The 21,471-nt window shown below is 33.9% G+C and overlaps 2 protein-coding genes across 30 annotated transcripts in view; one reads left to right on the forward strand and one right to left on the reverse strand.

Annotated features, from left to right (window-relative positions):
* LOC106884030 (uncharacterized) overlaps positions 1-17,091 on the reverse strand; it is a 42,305-nt gene extending 25,214 nt beyond the window's left edge. The window contains exons 1-4 of one of the 27 annotated variants that reach the window (XM_014935214.3): positions 13,437-14,023; positions 12,862-13,330; positions 10,029-10,137; positions 9,116-9,262 (exon numbers count right to left, since the gene is read on the reverse strand). In XM_014935214.3, the coding sequence (XP_014790700.2) occupies positions 9,116-9,224 (109 nt within the window). In that variant the 5' untranslated portion in view covers positions 9,225-9,262; positions 10,029-10,137; positions 12,862-13,330; positions 13,437-14,023. Of the gene's footprint in view, positions 1-9,115; positions 9,263-9,704; positions 9,934-10,028; positions 10,138-10,232; positions 10,475-10,750; positions 12,026-12,861; positions 14,592-15,126 lie in introns of those variants that run through there. The other 26 variants (XM_089362534.1, XM_014935217.3, XM_014935221.3 and 23 more) reach the window with 26 other exon arrangements.
* The window catches only part of LOC106884035 (uncharacterized), a 15,962-nt gene continuing 6,627 nt past the window's right edge, over positions 12,137-21,471 (forward strand). Inside the window, exons 1-2 of one of the 3 annotated variants that reach the window (XM_089362539.1) lie at positions 12,137-12,269; positions 14,508-14,867. The gene's annotated coding sequence lies outside the window, so the exon portion shown is untranslated. Of the gene's footprint in view, positions 12,270-14,013; positions 14,140-14,507; positions 14,868-21,471 lie in introns of those variants that run through there. The other 2 variants (XM_014935243.2, XM_089362540.1) reach the window with 2 other exon arrangements.

Consider the following 21,471-nt stretch of genomic DNA (forward strand, 5'->3'; position numbering starts at 1 on the left):
GAATGATGTGGTAATCCAGTGGAAAGTTTCATAGAAAAAAAAAGAAAGAAAGATTGATACACTAAAATACATAGTCTATGGTGTTTAGTTCTATACTGTAAGGAAGAAACAGAGAGTGAGTTTAACACTTCAGACAGTGGTACTTAGATAGGAAAGGAGAAGAAAAAGATTTTTTGAAAGAGAAAGGAATTGTTGTCAGGAAAGAGAGTGGGGTAGGAGAAAAGAGCTATAGGTGAACCAAGATAATAGGGTGGTATAGTTTGAACATGTGTTGGCATGTGAGTAATGGATGGGATTGGGTGAGGAATATGCAAGAGTTGTGGGTGTGTGATGGGGTGATTTTTGGTGTATGTGTTGTGTGATTGGTGATACTTTGTAGATGAAAGTGTGTTTGTATGTATGTTGCTAGAGGAAAGAGAGTTTGCTTAAGCTATGTAGGTGTGCCATAATGACATGGAAGATTAGACATTGTTTGCAATGTAACTGGAATACAGGAAAATTTTGGTGTAAGGCAAGAACAGAGAAGTGTGATTAGGAAGGCTGAATTGATAAGCCACAGGTGATCCAGTGTTGCTGTGTCAGATTCTCAAATGTCATTCTCAAGTCTTTAACCAGTCTCTTTGTTCCTTCCTTCTTTCCTGTCTTTTTTGGAGCTTCAAATTCTGATAGACACACAGTCATAAGGCAATATCATTGTATATGACATGTCTTAAGCATTTAAACCTTGCAAAACCCATCCCTCTTCAGGTCTGATCTACAAAAATGAAATAGAACATAAACACTTACACGTACACACACACATACATGTATTTCATGTAACATTAAGAAGCGGTACACAGTACCAGAGTTTTTGACAAGTCAAATATGGAAAACTACACCATATCATTGTTAGAGTATATGCATAAGTGGAGTCTGGACCGGCTAGTTTGCACTGGCATCAAGTCATAAAAGTTGTAATAAGGAAAGGAAGTGCGTAATAATGAAGCCAAACCAAATAGTGATATTTTGAAATCACTTAACACATATGTTTCAGGTCTATGTAATATATGATAGGAAGTGCATCTATTACATAAGATTTACCTCAGTTAAACCATTTCAAAATATGAATCAATTGATGAAAATATTCCAATATACATGGTTAGAGCAATAAGTCAGCTACGAAGCTAGGAGAATTAATATGTATAGAGGAGAAAGAAAGGAGATAGAAAGAGAGAGGGGAGAGAGACGACAAATGGAGAGATGTATAAAGTGAGGTAGTGGGGAAGATATATGAGTGAATAATGTTGAAAAGAAATGGGATGGTTGTATCTGTGTTTGCATACGAAATCTGAGAAAGAGGACAAAGAGTAGAGAACTGAAAATGTCATGAATTTGGCAGAGAGGGTGAGTAGGAAATGAACCAGGTGTCAAGGTTTGACTAAGAGTTTTAGTGGTGAATAAAATTGGTAGCATTTGGCCTTGAATGTATTAGTGGTGTCAAGGCACCTTGAACTAAATGATAATAATAATCTTTCTACTATAGGCACAAGGCCTGAAATTGTGAGGAAGGGGGATAGTTGATTACATTGACCCCAATGTGTAACTGGTACTTAATTTATTGACCCCGAAAGGATGAAAGGCAAAGTCAACCTTGGCGGAATTTGAACTCTGAACATAGTGACAGGCGAAATATCGCTAAGCATTTCGTCCAGCATGCTAACGATTCTGCCAGCCTGCCACGATACCAGTAGTATACACATACAGATATTCACACCCATATATTTATCTCTGTGTCTGTCTGTATATGTATATATGCATAGTTATTAGAGACAGAAGCAGTATTAATGCCAAAAGGTAATATTTATCCCCACTTAAAAGTGGATGTTGTGTTAGAACACAGCATACTGTGATTGTTACGAGAGATACTCTCATATTGGCTTTTGGTGCATATAAGTGGTTATTTATATCTTCCAGCATCTGAGTGTCTACCAATGACAAGACCAGGGAAGGTCAAAATCACATGATCTGGTAGTCTTGGTGGTGACAATGGTTAGGAGTTGTCTCCCACTAGAGATGTAAAGAGAGCTTATATGCACAAAAGCCAATACGAGAGTTTTTCTCATGGTAATTATTGCAATATGCTGTGTTCTAACACAACATCCACTTTTAAGTGGGGATAAATGGGATATTACATTTAGGTGGGCGTAAATATATACACACATACATATGCATATTAGCCTACCTGCCTGGCCAGCAGGGTGGCATCATTTGAAAACTACAGCAATGTGAGAATGTGCATTGTAATCAGTGCTGTGTAACAACATCTGATAGTCTGGTTGATACAGTAATATGTATGCAGACATATATAAGTATATAGACATGCTGATATACACATATGTATATGTGTATGCATGTGTGTATATATACGTATATATATATATATATATACAGTAATGCCTTGATATAGGAGTTAACTTGTTCCCGGAGAATGCTCATAAAGCAAAAACTTGTAAACAGAAAATATAACTTGTAAAAATTCATAAACCTGGGGTCTCATAAAGTAAGGTATTACTGTATATATATATATATATATATATATATATATATATATATATGTATATATATCAAATTATAGGAATATTACCTATATAATACTCCATTCAGAACTCACACGGCCTCAAATACTTCAGGAAAATTCTTTTAGGCTTTAGATCAAAATTTTCTCTGTTCTAGCAGATGCAATAAGTGATTTTATAGACATGTAGCATACTTCTCTCTCTCTCTGTTATATATACATGAATATGGACGTAGTATATAACAGCTAGCCTTTGGCCGCACCTTTGGTCCCTGTTGTGTCCACTACACTGATTGGTTGGTATTGGTGCAGTCTGTTTCTTGTTCTATTGCACGCCAAGATGCAACCCAACCAATTGCAGCCTTCAGATAAGGTCGCGTGAGACAGTCTTTTCTAAACCCCAGTTTGAGCCGACAGCATGTTATAAAAGCCAGCATCTCACCATCACAGTTTGTCAGTCTCTTGGCTCCAGACCTTTTGAGGTCTAGCCACTGACCAGAGCACACAGCCAGTTCCAGCGACGACACAACAGCAGCCACATGGAGACTCATCAACACTTTGTCCAGCAGCATTCAGGACCTCCATCTACTTAACGTCATCAACAACTTCTTGCTACGTACACAGCAATCAGCAACACTCGCACAGGTTCTATCTCAACACTGTTTGTGAATTACTTCACCATGGTTAACAGCAAATACAACCTGTGATAACCTCCTGTAACAAGAGACTGGCAGCAGCATTGAACCCACGACATGTGCCTCTCCCTGGCTCTGCATTGCCACCACAACTTCTTGAAACAGCACTTCAACTACTGTGTACCTTGACTACGAACTGGTATTTATCATACTTGTGTTTAAACATTCTTCTAACATTATATTATAAACTCTTTCTATACTCTGAACTTATTGCACACGCATACATCCATGTTTGTATACACATACACTTTATTTACATGACGGCCTGTCTATTATTATGTTTATATGTCACACTCACACAGACACACAAGTTAACATATAAATAAAATCTCTTAAACCTTCTACCGGTTGTGTCTCTCGTTTCCTTCTGGCACCTATACTCATTTAACCTTTTTCCTTCCATGAACTATGTATGGAATTGTGAAGCACCCAGCAAGTGCTAATCCACATTTTCCTACAATTGGTGACCCCGATGTGATCACGCGGTCATACCCGACGTGATTCCAACATGCAACCCAACGTTCACACGGACATTTACAAAATGGTGACCCAGTGCCAGTTTCATGACCAACCGCTCTTTCTCCTTTTCGCTACAGTTATTTCATCCTTTATCGTCTATTTTGCCTTGCACAAAATGACTGGTGGGGGGCTCTGTAGCGTACTTCTCTCTCTCTCTATTATATATATATGAATATGGACGTAGTAGATAACAGCTAGCCTTCGGCTGCACCTTTGGCCCCTGTTGTGTCCACCACTCTGATTGGTTGGTATTGGTGCAGTTTATCTCTTGTTTTATTGCATGCCAAGATGCAACCCAACCAATCGCAGCCTTCAGATAAGGTTGCGTGAGACAGTCTTTTCTAAACCCCAGTTTGATCCGACAGCATGTTATAAAAGCCAGCCTCTCACTGTCACAGTTCGTCAGTCTCTTCGCTCCAGACCTTCTGAGGTCTAGCCACCGACCACAGAGCACACAGCCAGTTCCAGCGATGATACAGACATAATGTGGGATTCCTATATTTCATTACACCTAACTTAGCAGATATTATAGCGTCAACATTAGAAAACTGTATGAAGAATGAAGAAACATATAGGTATTTATCCTGAACGTATTGAAAACTTTAGGTCTACCATCAATGAATCACATCTTTTAAGTCAGGCTAACAAGAGTGACTATATCTAAACATCTCATATAGACAAAAATAGTGCTACTCATACCATAAATAGGACATTGCATAACTATAGAACTAATGGTGTATGTAATTTCCAGAAATCTAGTAAACATCGTCTAGATAAACAATGTCTAAAGAAGGTGTCAACATTTTAGTGATATCCATTTGGCAGCTGATGATGGGAATACACATTGGTTATGTTTGATTGTAAACTTTTTATATCTTAGTCCCATTATTCTAAGTTGTCCTTCATTCCTGTAAAGTGAAAAGTGTTTGTGGATTCATAGTTTGTGAGGATCACTTATATTGGTTAAGGTTGGATTTGTTTATAGGTAATCTTATTGGGCTTAGATATTGGTGTCTAGTTTTGAGAGGTTCTGTGGCATAATGTATATAGGTTTCATCAAAACATCTGAGAGTATCTATGACCGCATAGGTTCTTCTGCTACAAAATCTAAGGTCAGAATGCATAATCACATTACCACTTTTAAATACAAAAGAGAAGAAAATAGTATTTCATTAGCTAGGTTTATCTGGGCTTTCAAAGAGAAGAATGAAGAATACCTTATTTCACAGTCCAATTGTAATCATAACCTAATCAACAAATGTAATGAATTATTGATTTGTTGTTCTCGTTTATTTAGTAAACCATTCTTAAAATTTCTGTGCCAAGATCTCACTTAACTCATGAGGGTGTAAAGAAATAAACTCTATACCTATGGTATGTTATTAATGGTTCTTCCTCTTCCTTCTTAATTTATACATTATATCATATTTATTGGAATCCTTTCATAACTGACTTGAATATAAACAAATAAATCCAATGTTTTCTTCTTCCTTCTTAATATGCTAACCATATAATATTAGTTGCAAAATTTTACTAAATGATCTTGAATTTTTTAATTAATTTCCCTAAGTTGAGAACCAAATATAATTTCGTTTAATGTTTCATATATCTGAATATTTTTTATTTAACAAAATTCAATTTAATGCTTGTTAACTTGATTTTTCTAAATTGAATTGATATGGCAAATTGTTAGATAGTATCTTCTTTAAAAGTTACTTAAAACTTAACTGATCTGCCACACTACTTATCCATTCTGCTATGGACTGCCACTAAATAAAGACATTAAATAACAAACATTACTAGAGCTCCTTCTCAGAAACTTCTATGCACAATATTTGATAATATTTTGACCATTCTGTTTATGAACTTTGCATGTAGATAACAAAGAAGAGAATGTAATATGATATTTACATTGTTGACTTCCTATACCTCCACAACTGTGTTAGAAACAGTCTTTGAAAAATCTAACAGCAACTTTTGAGCTCCATTGAGAAAAATGTGTAGGATGACTGTTCCATTATTTAATTGATTATTCAATTCTCTGATTATATGTAGAAACCATTGTATGATGAAAGTATGGTTATGCAGGATTTTCAAAACATACATCAGCAAATAAAGTCATATAAGAATATAATCCTTAATTCTTTATCTAATTATTGTTACACACTGTGATTAATATACCAACTCAACTATTGGTGAACAATTTTGAATTTACAGTTTGTATCTGTCACAAGATATATTTAAACCATACAGATTACAACCTTCAATGAGCATTCATTAGCTAGGTTCACTGCATGAAGTGTTTTCCTGGATTTCTTTAATCCCTAACACACACACTCACATACACATTTACATATATGTGCCTTTGCACTTGTGTGTGCACTTTAAGTCTGTTATAGAAACATTCAGGTTTCTTAACCTAAAAATGAGTATAGACACTTAACATTGAGTAGGCAATATTCTGGTTGTTACCACACTAGATCTTATTATTAATCAGTATCAATTCTGTGAGAAACGCGCATACTTTAACATAGCATCCTGCTACCTTCAAGAGCCTCATGGAAGCAGTGTACTGAAACATCTTCAACCTGTCACCTAGTAAACAGATCTTCAATTGGGTGGCTTCTGCTACAATGATGCCTTTAAGACCAGTGAGTGTGAAAACAATATCTGCAATGACTCAAGCCAGGGCAACACCAAAAGAACAAAGAAAAGAAGCTTATCTTTTCACTCAACATCAGGTCTAATTTACATATATGGTTTTGTTTAATTTAACAAACAGGCATTTCCCACATGATCACAGTTCAATAGACACATAGTTAAGATCACTTACTACTGCACTCCAAGCATGAAACAAATCATTACATGCAGACATACTCCTACTGCAGAAGCTGGACCTTCATGCAGAATTCTTGCAGTATGCTCGATGAATGGAGTATTTAACTCCACACCATTATTTATGAAGCAGATGTAAATGTGAGTATTCATGTAGCTTCTCTACAACAAGAAACCAGTCCTTTGCCTTTGGCCCATTGGATTCTGTCAAACCATCCAATCCATGCCAGCATGGAATATGGATGTTAAATGATGATGATGATGTAACATCTATAAATGGAAACCAGAACACCAAACTAAAATGGCATACTGGATTGACTTAAGGACCTTTAAAGTAAGAATTCTTCAATCACATCACATCATTCAAAAACATCACAGAACAAAATATGACAAAACTTACAAACTACATTTGGTAATCAAAAGAAAATTATACAGTTTGACATCAGCTGATGAATGCTGCCAAAAGGAGTTTAGGACATTTAACACCCCCCCCCCCCCGGACAATAACCTCCTAGGACAATTATCCCTAAGCAGTTAACCCCTGATGCATACCATATTTTCTGGTGTATAAGCCGCTATTTTTTACCTAGGAAATTTAGTGTGCGGCTTAGAGAAAGGTGCGCCTAATGTGTGTATTTTTTATAAGTTTCAGGAGGAAAATAATTTGTGTATGGAGATCGAATGATTCCACTGATTTTTTCAGAGAAAAAGTCAGTCGGTGAACAACATGAAAGACTACTGCTACAGTACATTGGTGTCCAGAAGAAAACAAAGCATATTTGTTTTGTTTTACCTTCATGTTTTGATAATATTATTTTTAATCTACTAAAGACTTTAATGTTGACAAAATGTGTTTGTTGTTGATTATAGTATGATAAAATCATGACAATAACAATACATCTCATAGTTGCAAAATAAGGCATTTTGAAACTACATATACGTCAACAACAAAAAGGCTAGCTGCGGATCTGTAGCTCTGTAGGTCTTTTAAACACCAGTATGTTTTATGTGTGAATAAAACCAAAATCTTCCCCAAAATTTGGCCCTGTGGAAGGGTAGCACAGGAGTTTTTTTTTTTTATCAAATGCTGGTTGTTGCCACCCAAACATTTGGAAGTTTTTAAAATATATCAAAAGAGAGCAAGCATTACAACAAGAACTTATGATTCAATCCTTGATGGGTTTTGCAAACAGCCATCTAGAAAGAAATATTTTGATGTTTCAGCTTGTATTAATGCTGAAGTTTGCAATTATGGAAACATAAACGTAATACAATATTTGTGAGGAATCGTGTATAATTTGCACTTTTAGATGATAATTTAAAACTACTTAATATATTGAAGAGGGAGTAATTGTCCTACGGGGTAGTTGTCATCGGGGGCAACTGTCCTGATACAGCCAAGAGATGTAAGTTCTGAATAGCAGAAATGAGTATAATCCTAAGGAAGTTGCAGAAGCCAAGCTTATATCTCAATATCAAGACAGAGAACTTCATTCTCAGAATACACAAGAGAAAACTCATATATAAACATTGAACAACATTATCATAGGTCCCCCACTAAGCTTCTTGTCCTTTGTAGATCTTTACCTTGTTTCACTGTAGGTTTTCCCAAACCGTTCCAACTTCCTGTTTCTTTGACTCAGTCCTGTCTTCTACCCTCTCTCCAGTTTTCTTCCCCATCCAACTCCCTATCTATTTCTCAGCTTGCTTCCTCTTTCTCTCAATCTCTCTTCACCCCATTATTTTACAAATTGAGTGTCTATGAGCAAGTGTATATGTGTGGGGGTAGATGGAGTGAGGGTATGCAAGCTCACCTTCCAAACATGACAACAGAGATAAAAACATAATTATAGTTTCAGTACATTTTATAGGGATTGGTGAGCGGAGTGATATCTTTGCATATATGATGCAAAATGTAATAAAAACACGGAGCATGTACATTTTATTACAAAGTAAAGCTTTTTTAAAAAATGAAAACTGTTCTTCATGTCGCAGATTATTGAAATAATTGAATAGGACTGCAGTGTGACAATATATGGGAAAATAGTTATAAACATATCAAAATATGATTAAATTATTGATTTAACTGGTTGCTAAAGCCAAGCAGGTGATGGGAGTTTTTTTTAGCTTAAATATACCTGAACAAGGAGTATAACCCATAAAATGTCATAAAATATAAATAATTGAACCTTCTCTTAAAAGGGGTTATTTTTTAAACTTTAAATAAAATCTTATTACTCAGGCTTATTTCTCATATGAGACAGAATTAAACGTCTAATATCTGTATATTTTGCCAGATTTTCATAATGAACTAATATCTCTTCAATGACTGATTGATACTATTAACTTCAAGGGAACTGGGACATAGTATTTGTAACATTCATGTGTTTCCTAACAGCATGAGTAAGATAAAAATAATCTTAGTTTTCCATTGAAACTTTGTTGCAGATTCAGTATAGTCACCATTTTCTTTATACAGATTAATAAGAAAGTTTAGAATATATCTTCTTACCTGGAGAGGAACAAATACAAGAACAACATTTATGAGACAGCAAATTGCAAGCTTCAATAAAGTCGTGCCAGTAACTTAGAGATGTTATTCCAAACATTGGTGATGACATAAACAATTCATCCTCAATAATGCTATGTCGCCATTTTACTGGAAAAACACAAAAGGAAAGGCATTCATCAGTAAATGGTTTTCTTTCTTTTTGCTGTAAAATGGAAAATACTTCTGAAATGTGAATTATTTTTATCAAAAGAAATTAATATCTTTGAAAGTTATTCAGAATTGATATGGAGAGTAAATTTTAAGACATCAGATATAATTACATTTTAGTAAATAAAGCTACTATGGATTTTTAATTATTTTGGACTATATATTTTGGTTTTTGAGTTCCATAAAAAAGCTGCATTATTGAAGTTAAGCATTTAAAGTAAACAAACTTCATAGAAGACCAAAGGGGAGGCATATGCTTGAAACATAAGAGAATACATCTTTGTAGTAACAGACAAAAAGATAAATTTGACCAGAATAAAAAAAATTTCACAGCAGATAATTATCAATATAATTCTATCCTGAATTTTATTCAATAACCTACAGCAATAAAATTGTTACAATCCTTTTGGTGAATCTATGAATGAAATCTTACAGATGACTCCACTTAACAATTTCTCACAAATCTCAGTCATCACATCGTTCTAGCAACTAAATTTGTTTAACAAAAAGTGTGAATATCTGGATATTTAGATATATATTTTTTTTCATCTAAACATGAACTGATAAAACAATATTCATATATGCATACTTCTAAGTTTCATCTAGAAAGAGAAGTAACCCGTTGGCGGTGCCTCAAGTATAGACACGGCTCTCGAACCGAAACTAGTAAAAGAATAAAAGAGTAATGATAAATAAATCCACGTACACCTACAATCTGCAAACTTTATCTTTCTGTCGATGCTTCTGTGCTACTCTACTTGAATTACTTCATCCCTTCCTTCTTGACAATTTCCAAACTCCATCTTAAACGTTATCTTGAAAAGAGAGGGATAGTAGAAACATAAACTAGCTTTATTGCCAGTGAAAGTTTTATTAATAGGACATCCAACAAACGCTTTCGAAGCCTTACATCTTCAAGTTTATTGAGTGTGGGTCAACATGGAAACTACTCACTAGAGTGTTAGTGCTTTTATCGTCAGGAATCTTATTATTGGTGATCATTTCGTCTTTTTAGGGTTGTCTAGGATTACATTATCTTGTGTGCCCGCTCCCTGTTTTAAGATAATGGGATGTAGTTTATGATTTTGTCACTCCTGTTAGGTCGAACGACCTGTAGAGAATCCCTCACTGGTTCGCGGTTTATACCGACTCACCTTCTCTCTCTCTCTCTCTCTCTGTCACACTTCACTGTTTCTCTCACACCCCATTGTCTCACTTCACCTTTCTTCTCTCACGAGTGCCAATGCATTAATATATTTGCAATGTGTCTGTGACAGTGTTCCGTAAAACAAACCTTGTAATGATTTTTTAAAAATATTAAGCAGATTAAGATACATGTCTTAAAAGTGTTGTTATGTAGGGTTGGAGTTAATGTTTTCCCTCAAACTATTTACAGTAAACAAAAAAGGATCTGTTATTAAAACTCACAGAATCTAGTCTTTTCCCTTTATATTTGTTTATTTTGATTAGACGCAAAACCGCTATATCGTAAAAGAGGAGGAAAAAATTGACTACGGTTGATGTGTAGAGTAGAAAATCAAATGTATGATCGAATCCGCGTTGTGGACTTGTCTTGATTACCTGTTTTTGCTATGTTTTTTACGGTGCTTACTTTTATTTTCAATTACATTACTCATAGCAGCCATTTGAAAAGTAACGAATTAACATATTTCAAGCAGGTTCTTATAAAGCTTTAATTTCTTCACATCAATTAAGATTGCTTCCATAATTACTCGATTATAAACATGAAGCAAATCATACAGAGCAAAGGATGGAGAAAGACAGATTTTGACATTTAATAACAACTATTGAACAATAATAATATTTTACCGATGACAGAATGACATCAACTTCACGGAATCAAAATTAAATTTATGAAATTATGTCTCGGTATTTTCTCAGTTATTCTCATAAATATATCAAGAATGGATCTCGAGGTTCAAGTTCGCATCCTATCGAAATTATTAATTTCTCACCATTTAAAATAATCTTAAAAAACAATGGCTTAATTAGTCAGCTTATCAATGTTGCTACTTATGCAACTGATAGTCAAATTATGTCTTTTATACCTAGAAAAATTTTCAGTAATATTTTCCACCCTCCTCTAATACAGACGGAATCGAACCCTCGATGTTAAAAATAAAACCATAAAACCAAAAATATAAATCTTTCTAGCCGAGAGAGTCTGATACTTTTGACTGATATTTTGATTCTCGTCAGAAAAAGAAAATAAACACGAAGACTTACTATTTCCCAAGAAGCGGTGGGGCCTAAAGAGAGAAGAAACGAGAGGATAAATCGTTTGAAGTGAAACTAACAGTGTCTACGTTAAAGGGAAAAGCGAACACCAAGTCGTAACCATTCGTGTAAACGAATCAGTGCCACGGTTTCGATTCCCAGGCTAGTAAAATTTCGCATCACCTTTCTCATGTAAAGTATAGAGGTACCGAAACGTATTCACCCACCAACTGAAATCTAATATTTCCTATATATAGGTAAGAAATCAAAAATTTGAAGGAAATGTCGAGTAATATAAAGGAGGTGGAAGTTCCCGAAACGTTGAACCCGCGAATCGGTTTCAATTCCTGGTTAAATCTATTTCATTTCTCACACACTGTGCCTGCTAGAAAGCCATGAATAGCAACACTTTGCTCTCCTCCTAAACGGCCTAGTAGTAGTAGTAGTAGTAATAATAGTAGTGGTGGTGGTGGTGGTAGTAGTAGTAATACTACTACTAGTAGTTGTAGTGGTAGTAGTAGTGGTTGTGATGGTAGTTGTAGTGGTGGTAGTTGAAGTGGTAGCAGTAGTAGTGGCAGTAGTAGTGGTAGTTGCAGCAATAAAGTAGTCGTAATTGTTGGTGGTGGTTTAGTAATTATTGTGTTTATTATATGAAATACTCAGATTATATCTACAGACAGCAAACTAATGTGATTCACTAGTGTCCATGGTAAGTGTGCTTCATCTCAAATTGTTATACAGTATTACTTTAAATGTTTGCAATGTAAAACAAATGACAACAAAAGGTATCAGTCTTCAGCTGTGTTATTATAAAACTACACTGCTATACAGCAGTGGTATATAAACAACGCATGAGTATACTGCAATAGTGTATGGTAGGATATAAGCGCAATATTATAGAGCATGTACACTAATAACTTAGGGCAGATTTGTAGAACAAAGAACGGTAATGTATGAATACATGTAACAGTAAGAACAAAAAATATTTGCAGTATCGTTTCTAGTTTACAATTAGTGATTTGATTTCTGTTGAATGAAAAGTACGAAGTTATATTTCTATCAGAAGTGTAAGGTAAACCCTTTGATTAGTTAGACTATGAGGAAGATGAGCGTGTCTGGCTCGGTTTCATTCTTTGGAGACAGGTGTCAATATGTGTTACGGAGATTCTCTCGTTGTACAGACGGCGCTGGCATAGTTTTGTGTTATATAGATTCATTTGTTGTTTTATTATCTTCATATATGTTAGACGTTTAGTGAAAAAGCTGGTGCCACTTGAATTAACTCAGTAATTTGTTCTCACCTGTTGCGGTTGGTGATGAACAAAGTTGTTTCCAAGGTCTTTTTGCAATGTCTCTATGGTTGCAGAATAACTGAAAAGATTTCCGAATAGATATTGGTTTGTCATGTGTCCTACATACACTTGTTCATCACAACTGGAATTTCTCCAAAAGTGTGTGGATACAGAGAAAAACTTTCCAAGACCTAATTTACAGATTGAGAACATAGTTACTTTTTTTTCTTCTTGGTACTCAATGATCACTGGAGAGACTATAGTTTTCCTGTAAACATTAAACTATATTAATAACTATAGATATTTTCCTTTTATATATTGGAACGTACCAAATATTGTATTGGTTTTTGCAATAATGGTACACATTATGGTATGGTTTTTACTGAACGAATGACGGTGCCATAAATCACAGAAAACACCAGCTGAGCTTTGTACGTTAATCTGTTGTAGGGTTGGGATCACTTGTTCTGCTTTCGCACTATAATGAAGTGAAAGAGGAATTTGTTAGACAATCGTGCTCCAGCATTTTATATGCAAAATCGCAAATTGGTGTAACTATTGAACTAATAAAGGCATAGCATTACCTGGTTATAACAATGACCCTGATCTATGTATAAGTCAAAAACTAGTAGCCATGGAAAAAACTTTTCTCAAAAATATCATGAAACAATTGCTTAAGCAATGTCATTTATATTTATTGCCCATTGTACCAACAAAATATATTGTTCAATGATGCAATTAAAATTATGACAACACAATTAGCAGAGAACTTTTAACAAATGCGTAACATAATTCTTATATTACAACAGATTACTCAGAATTGTCCAGTTTCTCCTTGTCATCAATTTCAGCATATGTTTCGTGTATCTGAAATACATCTCTGCAAGCATGTTGATTTTGTTTTATGTCAGTTCCCAATGTAACTGATTCAAAAAGTCTTACTTGGTACGAGTATAGTTGCACTGTCAAATTACAGCATATTTTTTTTTACCAAATATGCGTCAAGCAGTCACATTACAAGTCCGGGCACTATCATACATTAGCCATAGACGACCAGTCACTTCCTCGATTCACTTGTGCCAATCTTTCTCATATTTCACATACAACGGATCATATTCACTTCGTTGTTCCTCATTTGTAACAGACCTTTTCCATTTACTTCTTATTTTCCGTTCCATACTTCCTTCTAACTCCAACTTGTAATTAGTATAATTATTTCACCTAATGTGAGCCATATGGGCAGACTGTAAATGACCGACCATAGTGTTAGCTACTCCAGTGTATCAGGTACAGTTTTGTTTGGACTTTCTACATTTTTTCCTGCAGCGTAATAATTGGTACCTAATGTCTATAAGTTGCATCATAATACAGCTGTATTACTACAAGCATTATTGGATTGACTTCTGTATTGCAGAAAAACTTGAATGTTAGTTCTCAAGTGTTTATTCAGTTTACTGTGCATAAAACATAATCACGTATATATGCACAGAAGAAAAACGGGGGGTTTTGTCGTTTATTTTTGTAGATATAATTCATACTTTGGAAGATCTGAGAGTAAGCTTGATTTGTAAATAGAAAAAGTAATTGCCTGGAGAAAGGAAAATGATGTTTTTTTTTTTTTTGATTATGAGGAATAGATTTGTCCTTTCTTACAGAATTAGAGAGAAGGAACAACCTGTGTGTAAGACAGAAATGGAGAGAAAAGCAGTCGGCGACAAAAGCAGTTGGTCCCGGTTGTCAGTTATCTTCCCTGAGTAGCTCTTTACAAACTCTGGACGCCGCTACCGCCGTCGGCAGCAGGATTCAGCTGAGCTTCGTCCATCAATATTTATTTGGAGTTTTCAATGTTTTCTCTACTTCTTTCAAATGATTGTTTATAATTATCAGACGAAATTTAAAAATAAAAACAAGTGTATTACAAAATAAATTTGGCAAAGTAATGTAGCGAAGTGACAATGGTAATTATGACAACTACGTTGGGTTTCTTCGACGGAATCTATTTTCGTTTACGAAAGGTAAGGCATTTCCAAGTATTGTGATGGAAAAGTTGTTTGTTGCTAAAAATATAAATGCTTCACATAAATTTTTGTTTTTAGCTTTATATGAATTTTTACTTGGATATTCCTCCAGAAATAGATGAACCATTAAGCAAAATCAGCTTAGCAATGCCCCCTCCCTTCTTTGGAATAACGATTTGGAAAATGAAGTATTTTTAATATTGTTGAAAGTATTTGATTATTTGAAATGAGAAATGTGTTTTTAAAAGTCGCTTACCTCCTATCTTTTCACGTTGTTTAAAACTAGTTCCCTTTGAGTTGCGTTTCTGCAATCAATTAATGTTTCTCTGATACTCTGTGTTTGATATATTTTTACTCTTTATTTATTGAAAAGACAAAAAAAATTAAGAAAATTCCGTGCTAATGTTTGGCCTTCAGATTTGCGTAGAGGTGAAATGCTAAAAGAATAGCAGATGCTGTCGTCTTCAAATTGCTGACGAACTTTTGATCATTTAGTTTAAACAGTTGAATATGTTTGATCCGTTTAGTTGCCTAATTCGTAAGGTGGTGGTGATATTCACCTGTATTTAACTTAGCTACTGGATGAATGTCAGCTTGGATTTTATCAAATCAGCAAAGATCTATCATATTCTGTCAAAATTAAAAAAGTCGATTTCATTTACTTATACATAAGCTCAGTGTCTTTCTAATATACTTAATTTCTATTTAACATTTTTTTTTTTATCTCCTATGCAAATCCGTAAAATATATTTTTTCTAAACGTAGAAAAGTTACTCTTTATGAAACAGATGATAGGCATCTAGTAAAAGGATATTTATTTAATGAAATAATTTATCTGACAAAAAATAAAAAAAAAGAAGCCAACTCTTGTTATGGACTTGATGTTGAAATTAAATTGGTGTGCCTTATTCTACCTCTGATTGTAATATTTTATTTCATTGCGTTTTTAGTAATTACTTAGCTTACATTATTTTCGTCAAATGAAATGCTAATTTAAAGAGTAAAATATTTTAAACTGGAAACCAAAAAATACATCTATTTTTGTATGAGATATTTGAAAGAGGAATTCGAGACAGGTGTTTTGTTTGTTATTGATTCATTATAGATTTACAGTTGCTTTTACGAGAGTTTTAATTATAAATTTTATGTGCTTGTACACTGTTATTCGTAAGAGGGTGGTCGTTTTTAAATTGAAAGCGTTGTTTTAATTTTAAACTTTCAGTCGTCGCAACAGTGACTGCAGATTATTGTATTGACAATACTTGAGGGTCTCGCCTAGCTGCAAATTTATAATGGCTGAGGCAGTGTTGATTTTTGTTGGTGCTAATAACAGTAGTTGTGGTGGTGGTGGTGGTGGTGGTAGTGTTGGCTGTAGCAGTAATAATAGTAGTAGTAATGTTAGTAGTAGGCAGTTGTAACCAAGACGTTAGAAACAGTAGTAGTGGTGGTGATATAGTTTTTGTGTTAGTAGTAGACCGCTGCAGCAGCATTAGTAGTAGTGGTGATAATAGTAGTAGTTGTTACTAGGCCGCCGCAACATCGTTACTGTTGATTGTTGTTGTAATAAATGTGATGGTGGTGGTAGTAATAGTAGTAAAGGTGATGATAGTAGTTGTTTTAGTAGTTGGCAGCTACAACATTGTTATTGACGGTAGTGGTTGTTGGCAGTAGTAGATTGCTGCAACATTGTTATTAGTAGTAGCTGTAGTAGTATACCGGTAAAATATTTTGTGGTAGAGGCGGGTTCTTTCTCAGTCGTAGCTAGTAGATAGTTACTAGTAGCAGTAGATTTTGCTGATTTTTGTTGTTGCAGTAGCGGTGTTTTAGATTGGCCATATAGATTGTTGATAAACGACCGACGACTCTTGTACGGTGATGTGATGTTTTATGAGATATATAATACATTCGAACATGAACATACGTCCTTGTTTGTAATAATGTCACGAGTGAAGTGTGGTTACATATTCACGATAGCTCGTAGTTTTATAGAAAGTAGTCCAGAAGAATTAAATATTATGGATCTTATCACTGTAATATTATGGGGGACATGAAGTTACATATTCGTTCTAGTATAATATTGAATAGCATATGTATTATAGTGTTACCTGCATCTTAACATCACCTCCTCGCCTTATTTCATTTGAGTGTTCTCTCCATAACCTGCCCTCATCATCATCTCCTCCTCTTGCCACCACCTGTATCAACACTATCGCCTCCACTCACTACAGTCTTATCACCTCTACCTTCTACCAGCTTGTCATCCCAACTTGCTATCTGTCTCGCCACCTCTTCCTGTCTTGTCATCCCCACTTACCATTTGTCTCTTCACTTCGTTTCCCATCACCTTCACCGGTTCCATTTCCAGTCTCAACACTTTTCACCTCTACCAACATCATCACCTCTGTAAAAAATTCTTGATGTATATAATGTAGTGATGGTTTGACACAGGCCAGTTCAGAGAAAAGAGATTGGTGGTGATTCAGGGTATGTGGACGACATATGAGGTCTGTCACAACTGGGGTCACTAAATGGTGATGATATGTATGTTCACAAGTACAAATATTCAAGAAGGAAGAATACATGCTGCCAGTAGAAGCAAAACTAAGGACATATAAAATTTGTTATCCCATTTTGGACACTGAGGAAGAAAATTCTATTCTGTCTCTGAAGTAACCTGGAGTTAAGCAAAAGATTTGTAGAATTTCTAGTGCCACTTTAGTGTGCAGTCTAACCCTAAACCTGAACCTAACCCTAATCCTAGCCCAGTTCAGGTCATTTCTCTGTGTAGGTTATAGATACTACTGTAGACAATATATTAAAGTCACACTGAGTTTCCACTAGGCATAACTGTTATAAGCTAAAAAAGTTGAGATACCAACAGTGGAATACAAAATTCAAATACATATACTAGAACATTATCAATGTTTATATTTTAGTCATGTTTAATGCTGTGTCAACATTTTTATGTTTCTTTTATTCTTGCAGGATGTTGACATCGAATTGATATCTTCTGCTAGCATAACTATACTTCTGTGCCTTCTAGTTTACCTTCCTACTTTTGTTACTCATTTATATGACTGCATGAATTTGTGTATAATTTTAAAAAAATTTTCGTATCAATTTTTTTTTATATTAGAAGAATGATATATTAAACATTTTAATCATTTAAAAAACTTCTTTGTCACAATATCTTAATTTAAATCTTTGAAATTTAGTTGAAACAAGTAGTGGCAACTAGTTGGTCAAAGTTATCTTATTTCTTTATTCAGTTATATTTTTACTGATTTATAATTAAAGTTAGTAAATGGATACTTTACTAAATATATATATTCATTAAGGTTTTATTGCTTTCTATACAGTGAATATGTAAGACATGACAGAGAAAAGACTCAAATGGAGATCTTTGACATTCAACCTTCTGAGAGCAGATGACACAACAATAAATGATAGATTCTGTGATTTCTCTCTCTCTCTCTTTCTCTCTCTCTCTCTCTCTCTCTCTCTTTCTCTCTCTTCTCTCTCTCTCTTTCTCTCTCTCTCTCTCTCTCTCATTAATAGTTTATGCATTTCTTGAATTATAGACATTAATATTCCACATGTTATCTAATGAAATATAGTTAAGCTATGGTATATACTTGTGTGAAAGTTGACTGCAGGTTAAAGTCAATCCCTACTTTTGGCCAAAAGTCTGGAATTTCCCATATATTTCATGTAAAAGTCAACTCTAGTTCTTCAAAGATCAACATGGAAAAGATAAATAACTGTGTTCCACAGAAGTGAATGAAAGTGGAGTACAATATCTTCAGCACAATAACTTCAGATGAAGCCAGAAAGAAAATATGCTATCTGAGGTAAACTAAGCATTAATAGTAGCACTAATAATATGACAAATCATTATTTATGATTATTTGAGAAGTGAAAAGTCCTGGCAGGCTGTAAACTCAGAATTCATTTTAGATATAGGTAAATAACAAGGGAAAATACACAAGGTTTCTCGACTAAATGTACAGATGATGATCATTGGTAACCAAGTCTACCTCTATGTTTCATGTTGTTTGCTCTGGTTCAGTTATTATGGAAGGTTTTGTAATGTTAAAAGGACTAACTTTTAGTGTTGCTGAAATTAGAGTAACATGCTTGTATCAAATTTTGCATGGTGCTCAGCAAATCTGCTACTGAAACCTTGAAATTGTTTAGTCTGGCTTTTGGCTAATATTTAAGTTGAACACGGGTTTTTGAGTGGGAACCTGGGCTTTACTGGAAGCACATTCTGCTTATACTTTTATTTCTAATGAAGAAAAATCAGCACCAGCTTTAACCTTTTTAAGCTGGCAGAATCGTTAGCACACCGGGCGAAATGCTTAGTGGTATTTCGTCTTCTATTACATTCTGAGTTCAAATTCCACCAAAGTCGACTTTGCCTTTCATCCTTACAGAGTCGATTAAATAAGTACCAGTTACACATTGGGGTCGATGTAATCCACTTAATCTCTTTGTCTGTCCTTGTTTGTCCCTTCTATGTTTAGCCCCCTTGGGCAATAAAGAAATATATTTTGAATAAAATTTACTACTCGTCTATTTAATAAAGTTGGAGAATAATCGCAATTTTGGAGAGGTTCAGTAAAATAACTAACTTCCATTATTAACTTGGTATTTAGAATATGACTTAAAAGGTTCTCACAAAATTTCAATTATCAAAATATAAAGACTTCAAACAGATGGCTTAGTATTATAAATTTAAGTAGCAGTTGTGGGCTGGTTGGTATTACAAGGGTTAAAGCTTTCAAAAATAGTCGGACTTTTTGTGGCGGGAAATGGTGCTGGTGGTATGAAATTAAAACAGTGTATCACTCTGAAAATCTCAGTGTTTTCAAGTACTATGCTTAAGTTTCATCTATCTTTTGATTTGATATTCAAAGAAAAAAATTTATCAAGGTATTATAGCTAACTCTAAGCTATATTATTCAAGAACAACTTTGAAACAACTCACAAAAGGTATTGCTAGGAAGAATGAATCTACAGAGACTACTGGAGAAAGAAAAATTCAACATTATGGATGCTAGTATAGCAATCTTTTGTGGTTGTTACATACCTTAGCATGATATATCTGTATCGTTTACTACTTTGTTATATTAGCCTCCCTCCATACCTCTGACTTACACCTGTATCACTATACATCACTCCCACTCTCCACATCATCTCTCTACTGTGTTCATCTATGTACAGGCTTATGATGCTGCTCTTCAACCTTCCATTTCTACCACTTATCACCTCCTTCCTGAGTCACTCCTATATCTTTCACCCCACCTCAACCCCATACCAATACTTATTATTGACCATATCTCCAGCCTTGTTAAACATTTGCTTACCTTTACCTTTACACCCATTCGTCACTCTCCTCTAATGCATTTAGGAATATATACCCACCTTTTCTGATCTTCTGTCTGTGTTCTCTCTCATACTCTCCTTCATATGCCTTGAGAGTACTCTCAGACACATCATCACCACTATATTTACCTTCCTTCCAACTACTCCCATCCACCCTTATATAATGTGGGGTAGCCTTGTATTTCCTCTATAGCATCTAGATTTGTGATGATAGGTTCATTCTATGAACCTACAATATTTGTAGTTGCATACAGCTGAGGCAGACTGTTATTAAATAATAGATCATCATCATTTAATATCCATGCTGGCGTAGGTTGGATGTCTTGACAGGATATGTCAAGGCCAGGGGCCACACAGGTTCCATAGTCTGTTTTGGATGCCCTTCCCTAACGCCAACCACCTTACAGACTGTACTGGGTGCTTTTTACATGACACCTCAGTTTTAGGATATCATTTCTGTTGTGGTGGGTGGGTTTCCTTGCGTAAAGCAGTGTGCCACATATCTCAGTCCGCTTGCATATTGTTTATAAGGCTCAGTGTTTAGAGATTAACATTTAATACTTCATCTCATGTCTTCCTGGGTCTTCCTCTTCTACAACTTACTCTACTGTCAGTTATATATATATGTATATGTATGTATATATATATATATATATATATATATATATATATATATATATATATATATATATGTATATATATATATATATATATGTATATATATATATATATATGTATATATATATATATATATATATGTATATATATATATATATGTATATATATATATATATATGTATATATATATATATATATGTATATATATATATATATATGTATATATATATATATGTATATATATATGTATATATATATATATGTATATATATATATATATATGTATATATATATATATAGTATATATGTATATATATATATATGTATATATATATATATATATATGTATATATATATATATATATATATATATATATATATATGTATATATATATATATATATATATATGTATATATATATATATTATATATATATATATATGTATATATGTATATATATATATATATATATATGTATATATGTATATATATATATATATATGTATATATGTATATATATGTATATATATATATATATATATATATATATATATATATATATAATATATATATATATATATATATATATATATAT

This window comes from Octopus bimaculoides, chromosome 14 (genome assembly GCF_046866305.1).
Source record: "Octopus bimaculoides isolate indiv1 chromosome 14, ASM4686630v1, whole genome shotgun sequence".
Taxonomy (NCBI): Eukaryota; Metazoa; Mollusca; class Cephalopoda; order Octopoda; family Octopodidae; genus Octopus; species Octopus bimaculoides.